Genomic DNA, 7411 nt, shown 5'->3' on the forward strand with positions numbered 1-7411 from the left:
CCCCATTGTTATAAAGATTAATTAATGCCTCACTTTGGTTCAGAGATATTTGGACCAACGTGAGTGCAGGCCTGAACACTTGGGAACTTTGCTTCCTGTGATGCAGGAAGCTTGGTGACCTAGTCCTTTCTTGACAGAATATTAAAGTGTTAGGAAGTTTGGAACGTACCGCTGGTATAGGGTTGCCCTAAGCGGGGGGAAAGAAGGATTAAAAAGAGAGAGAGAGAATTATACGCAATTTATTGCCCCAGCTCCAGGTAGTTTTAATTGATCAATGAGCGCTTCCTCGGCTCTGCTAAGCTTTCAGTAGTGACGATATTATGTTCTCTAATTACTGTTACCCTGAATGGTCCCTCGTAATGCAAAACTTCTTTCCCTCTATTGGAAGCTACTTTACGATAAACTAACATCCCAATTTTGATGGCTCCTGTCATGTCCCTCACACTCAAATTCTACCGCGCTGCACGCTTACTCATTTCTTTCTGAATCCTCTCTCTCACCTCCACCCATAGTTTCCTCAACGCAACACCATTGCTTTCGATTTCTTCCTCTCCGGTTATCGCGCTTCTGTAATCCCTCCGTCGGGCGTTTTGCCCAAAAAGTATCTCAAAAGGGGAAAACCCTGTGACTGAATGGATTGAGTCCAGATAGGCCGCGATTGCTCGAGTCATTGCTTAATCTGGTTCTAACCCTTTATCTGCTTGATACACCCTTAAATGGTCGTTTAGTGTACTATGAAGGCGTTCAATTCCTCATCGGCTCTTAGGATTTCCGGGGTATTAAGATGCCAGCGTTTTCATTTCCTCCCGAATAGCTGCATTATTAAATTTTCTACCGCTGTCAGACGCGATTTTATGAGGGACACCGTAAAATTGAAACCAATTTCGCAGGGCCGTCAGCACCGCCTCCGCCGATCTATTCCACACAGGGTACGGCCATGGCCACCTTACTAAACAGGTCAATCGCCGGTATCCATTTATATTCTCTCCATGTGAAGGAATTTAATTGGGGATCGCTAAGCGGTACTGCCGCAGTCGGTGTTTCTTATTGCCTCGCGCGGGGTGGACGTCGATCATACTTTGTACTAAGGCAAATTGCACAACTCCCGATGGTCTCTTGGATTGTCACCAGAAGTACTTACCTCGTAGTTCTTGTAGGGTTTCATTCAGTCCTTGGTGACTGGTTTTACCTTGGTGGTAAGCGATCGTCACTTCCTTTTGCCGTTTCACGTCTTGAAGGGTCTACACCATTAGCGTGCATCGGATGAATTACCGGTCTACCCCATTTTTCTCGGTTTTCCATAATCTGCCTCGCGTTTCCTGAAGGGATCCTGCCTTCCGTTATTGCCCTTGAGAGCCAGTCGGCCACCACATTCCCTTTTCCAGGTTTGTAAATAATCTTCATATTATACTGGCTAAGCAATTCCTTCCAACGCGTGATCCTAGCGGATGACTCCTTTAGCTTCCTGACCCATTACAACGTGCGATGATCCGTGTGAACCTGGAACTGCCTCCCAAACACGTAGGGTCGGAAGTGATCTACCGCCCAAACAATTCCCATGAGAATCCTCTCTAGCGCAGTATAACGTGTCTCTGTTTCTGTGGGGCGCCTACTAGTGTCCGTAGTGATCGGGAATTGTTCTTGAAAATCCGGAAACGCAAGGACTGGTTCCCTCTGCAAGTGTTCTATGCATTTCCGAATATTCTGTTCCATGGCTGGTGTCAATATCCTACCTATTTTTAAAAGATTATCAAGGGGAACCAGTTATTCCACCATTTCTGGCACAAACCGGCGGTAGTAGTTTAGTGCGCCTAAAAGCCGCCTGATCCCTTTTAAATCCCTTGGCACTGCTATACGCTGTAAAGCAGCCACTTTATGTGGATCGGGTCTAACTCCCTCTTTGGAAATTGTGTGCCCAAAAAAATTATTTCTTCTTGACCCAGTGAAAATTTTTCCAAGGACAGTTTCAAACTAAACTAGTGCTTCGCGGTTCGCGACGGTATTAGTGTGCACGAGATATCTGACTCCTTTTACTCGAATGATAGGCAGACCGCCGCTCCCTTTCCTCACATTGTTGCTCACCAATGTGCGGTCGCCTCTCTGCCTGTACTCATCTCAAATTTTCTCTCCGGCCCTTCCTTCATCCTCGGTCCGCCTCCACATGTCCCTCCTGCTCTTCTGTCCTCGTCCCGGGCCCCTTCCTTCTACCTCCGTCTCTGAGGCTTCCAATGATTCTGTGGACTCTGGCTGTTGTAAAATTAAAATATCCAAATGCGCTGCAGTAAATGCCATCTTTAAATGCTTATTTGAATTGACTGCGAACAACAAATAAGAAAGAAAAGAAAACTATTTATTTTTTATTTTTGTAATTTAAAAATAACTTTGAGATTATGCACTTGTTCCCTGGTTTCGGCACTAGTTAAGTGACAGCGAGAACAGACTTAGTAAAAAAATAGGTAAAAGGAAGATACAAGAACACTACGTGAAACACTAACTTTATTAGGTCTGGTTCGTCCATATATATCATTCGAATCAGCTGCTCTGCTCGATCAACTGATATGGTCCCCGTCAGTAACAGCTGACTGTAACTTATATATATATATATATATATATATATATTAGATTATTCTCTGCCATGTGGCTCTTCATTTGCCACTTGACATTATAAGGGAGTCCCATGGGTCCACTGAGGACGGACAATATCACCATATTGGCCCAGAAGCCGCTGCCAGGGAGGTATACAGAGAACGGGAGGGACCGCTCCACTGAGGTAAGAGGGGGGTTCAGATGACTGACAGTCTCAGGGCAGAGCCCGAAGCTCCCTCCCCGGTGAGGGTGTCGACCATAGGGCCAGTGCTTTGCCACCTCTTAGGTCTTGGTGGCGAGGTGACCTCTCTAAAGAGCGGGTTGGCACAGGCCTTCAGCCCAACAAAGAACTTGATGTGCCTACGGCCTATGAACTCATCACGAATAGCACTGTTCCTCGCCCACTGGAAAGAAGCTGCTCTGACTATTCGCTGGAGGTGGTAATTATGGAAACTCAGCAACATTTTCAGGGTATCCTTGAAGAGGTGTCGCAGTAGTGAAGCGCCATAAAGCGGAGTCAGGTGGATAATTGCCAGGTAGATCTTTAACTTGAGGAGAAGTGAGATCTGCGGTGAGGTAAGTTGTAGAGGACTTCTATAGATAGTCTGGTCATCGTCGAGAGCTTGCTTAGATCTCAAGCTGGAGGCGTAGATCTCGATGTCGGCATAGGCCGAACAGTAGAGGTTGCAGCACAGATCCTTGAGATACTCCGCAGTTGGTAGGGACCGTTGAATTTTTTGTCAGACTCATCCTTCTTATATATCTTTCTATATTATACTCTATTACACCGTAACTTTTATGGGTATACACAATATTAGTTCAGGTTATACACTTAATAATAAGAAATAAAACAAACTTGGGAACAACACTGTGAGTTACAAAATATTTACCGGATAAGGGAGACAATGTTGATCCTTGCTTCATCAAAGCTCCGTAAACAAACCAAATGCAAGAACTAAGAGGAAAGAGTTGTTTGTTATCGTTGGGGCAGAGCTTTATTCGGAGCCACATTATCAAATAGATTATAGGGCCTACGGACGTTAGTGATATCAGTATCAAAATCCATACCTGTAAGAAAACAATTGCTTTCATTATAATAACAAGTTAAGAATTTATAAATTGGATCTAAATTATTCATACTGATTAAAAGAACATTTTGGCGACAAGAGCAGGGGAGAATTCAGTTTTACTTAAGAATATTTCAACATGATGTTTCAAATAACAAAACAAAGCGTTTCTCAAACACCAAATAAGTAACCAATTAAACAGCGATTTCCCTTTTTAGGCATATTCACATAAGAAAGACATGAAATCACATAAATGCATACCAGAGCTTTCAAATCTTGCATCAACAATCTAAAAAGAAAATTAATAATAATATTATACTGTATTGATACTATAAATTTTGATTGAATATGTTTTCTGAAAAATAATTTAGGCAGTTCTAAGCACACAACTTGGTTTTGCTATTTATAATTGTTCTATTTATCACCACTAACTATCTTACACTATAAATTAAGAGGATTTATTTTAATCTGCAAGTCCCAGAGTATTGTAATAAAGTCGTCGTTAAAAAGGGAGGTACTTGGAGGTGTCGTTTTACAATGTTCTTCTGATATTTGTTGCACGTATACCTCGTCAGCATTATCAGCCGTATTTCGAAGATTATTGTCTACAGAAACAAGGTTTTATTTATTTATTTTTTGCATATATAGTCTACTAGGAGTGGGCATCTCAGTGGCAAGGCACTGTGTGTGTTACTAACTCCAAAGACCCGTATATTTTCTGTTTCACTGTAGCCGTAAGTCAGCCCTGTGGGTTCAGGATCCCTCCATGGCCCACCCAGCCTCATGAAGTGGGTACGCTTAATTGGGTAAAAATCTGGCGGTCGAGCGTGATTCTGATCAAATCACGGCCTTGCACAACCGTTGGTCTAGCAAGAGTACTTCCTTATAAAGTAGGGAAAGTAGTTAGGGGTGCCCTCCATGAGTGCAAAAATACATATTTAATTTGTTAAATATAGTTTAACATGAATTCGTATGTAGTTACGTTTGCTCGGTAAAAACCTACACACTTAGCTTATTTCGTAAACGTTTTGAAGCTTTGACCAGCTGTATATAGTAAAATTGTTGATGATATATATAGAAATACATTTGGTCTCATTCAAATACAGTTCTTTGATTAATTTAATTCATTTTTTTAACTTAATTCTTTAATTTTATTTAGTTCTGTTAGAAAATTTAGTTCACTTTAAAAAAGTAAATAGTGACTTTTACTGTAAAATTTCTTTGGATCCAAATACATGAAAGTGAAAAAATAAATCCGTATACGTTGAAAATTTCAAAATGATCTGGAGGCCTGTTTGGGTTAAAAACATGGATTTATCATTATTCATCTAACACATGAAAAATACCGACGAATCCCCCCAAAATACCAACAAATTTGATACGAGGTAAGGAGTACCATTTTATTGGACTTGTGGGAAAGTGAGGATTCCACACTGGACTACAGCGAAATAAATATTGACTAAAACTAATCAGATTAGAATCCGCTACGATCTAAACCAAGCGCTCAGTTCAACTTTACGTGCTCCGCCATCACTCTCTCAGATTCCGACTGTTATAAATATGATTATTAAATTGTATCACCTTGTCGTCAAATGGCGCTAATAGACCACTGCCTGTAGCTGAATCGTCAGGCCTCTTCATGAGCACATAATAATGTGCTTGCCACAATTGTGTCCCCCATGTTACATAATTGTGGGTTCCGGGCAAGATGGGTAAAAAAGCTGCTATCATATCGACATCCTGTAAACATTTAGAAGCATTAGCATCATATTAAAAAATCAAATACTGCATTAAATGATAATGCTGAAATACAAATATTTAAACTTTGTTTGATGTAGTTAGTGAAATAGTTAAATGATACATGCGATTATATGACAGCAACAAGTGACATTCCTGACGTAACTCAGCGTAGGCTGAAGAGGAATTGGATGCGGGACCTCCTAGTGTAATAAAATAATTTACTTAACGTCAGGAGGATGCACCACTGGGTGCTATCTCCCTCATGCCAACTCATGCCATTTCTGGATAGAACATCTCATTTGCAGGTTGTACATTTACAGGTGCAAATAAAAAAATGAAAGATAAATATATATATATATATGCGATTGTCGGTAATATGAATGAAACCTTTAATAACTAAATTTGATTCAGGAATAATGATGTATAGACCTATTTATCTGAATGTCATTTAAATTCACAAACTTATTTTGTGTCATATATAAGTGTCAAACACTTATTAAATTCAACATACTTATAAAATTGTTTTTCAGCACCTCAAATCATTATTAATTTAAAGGTACTATTGGCCGTTGGTAGTTTAAAAAAAAATGATAAAAGGTATATTTAAGATCCACTATATAATCTATACATATTGACTTAATAAGAGCTTACGTGCGACGTTTTAACGACCCATGATATTATTTTTAGTTCGTTGTTTCAAATTTTATTTTCCTTACCTTCGCGACTAACATTCCTAAGAGCCCTGAAGTTTCATCTCCCATCAATCTCTTTTCCTTTTGAAGCTCATATTCAAAACCAAATTTCTCTTGAAGTGTTTCCAGCACCTCAAAGACAAGTCCATGTCCCTCCAGGGCACCGCTAGCATTAGCCGTGGCGCCTGAAAATGGTCGATCATCCTAAAGAAATAAGATTGGTTTTTCGAAAAATTTTACATCATATATTCAAAAAAGTAAAATAATAATAAACAAGTATGACTTACATATGTAACAATTTTTAAGGTTCTTCCTTTCAAAATTTCTTTTTCTGGGTGTCCTTTTCGTAACTTACAAGTAAATTCCGCTTCTTAAAAAAAAAAATAGTGAAAAATAATTGTGATAATGCAATCGATAGTAATTTTTTACACTAAAATATAACGACATGAAAAAAAAAATTGTCCGTCTTTAACTGATACCTGGTAAATTAGTACAAAAAAAACAAGGGTTAAAAAAAAACCAGTTATTTAATCTCAATTTTTGATTACTTTATTGAAAACTATGTATAATTGCTAGTCTAAACTGATTAGTCTGCCAAGTATAGGTAGGGGAATAAAAAATGGTGGCCATTTTAAAACGTTAAAAAAAAAAATTTCGTTCGGAGCTCTATATCTTAAAAACTACCAACAACAGTAATAAACGTAAGCGGACATCATTTAAAGTAGAGTAAGTTTGATAAAACATGAGGCATAACAAAGATATTTACGTTCAACAGATCTCGAGACATACCTTTTTATAAAGCAACATTTCATAAAAAATGTACTGAAAAATCAGTAGTTAGTGAATTTATTTTGAGAAATCTATTTCTCAGGAACCATAACACGTATAGATATCTACCAGAACTCAAATTAAACCTAGTTAAATGTACTATAAAGTAGTTTATAAGATACCTCTTCGTAGGAGTAGTATTTTTAATGATATTTGACAAAAAAAATTCACATAATGTTAATTTCTAGTTTTTTGAATTAAATTTTTTTAAAAAATATCTCAGGAACTATAAGACGTATATTTGTCAGCCAGTACTCAAAATGAAGGCGATTTAACTTGCTATAAAGTAGTTTATTTCACGGAGTTTTTATGATATTCGCATTTGAATACAACTTTTGCTTATAAAGATTGATTAATTGGTAAAATTGATAAGAATATCAAGGTTAACATTAAGAAACCACATAATAAAATAGGAATGAAAAGTAAATTGAACAAAACATTCATCTCAAGTAATAATGTTGACAAACAGGTTAAATACTCTCTTAATTCCTCGAAACA

General features: G+C 38.2%; 1 protein-coding gene across 2 annotated transcripts in view; it reads right to left on the bottom strand.

Annotated features, from left to right (window-relative positions):
• Ir76b (Ionotropic receptor 76b) overlaps positions 1 to 7411 on the bottom strand; it is a 54390-nt gene that overhangs the window by 28914 nt on the left and 18065 nt on the right. Inside the window, exons 2-5 of one of the 2 annotated variants that reach the window (XM_067050236.1) lie at positions 6373 to 6455; positions 6110 to 6289; positions 5235 to 5393; positions 3477 to 3654 (exon numbers count right to left, since the gene is read on the bottom strand). In XM_067050236.1, coding sequence (XP_066906337.1) covers positions 3477 to 3654; positions 5235 to 5393; positions 6110 to 6289; positions 6373 to 6455 — 600 coding nt within the window. The remainder of the gene's footprint in view (positions 1 to 3476; positions 3655 to 5234; positions 5394 to 6109; positions 6290 to 6372; positions 6456 to 7411) is intronic. The other variant, XM_067050241.1, reaches the window with a different exon arrangement.

Source organism: Halyomorpha halys, unplaced genomic scaffold (genome assembly GCF_000696795.3).
Source record: "Halyomorpha halys isolate HHAL.00 unplaced genomic scaffold, Hhal_1.1 Scaffold375.1, whole genome shotgun sequence".
In the NCBI taxonomy this organism is placed as follows: Eukaryota; Metazoa; Arthropoda; class Insecta; order Hemiptera; family Pentatomidae; genus Halyomorpha; species Halyomorpha halys.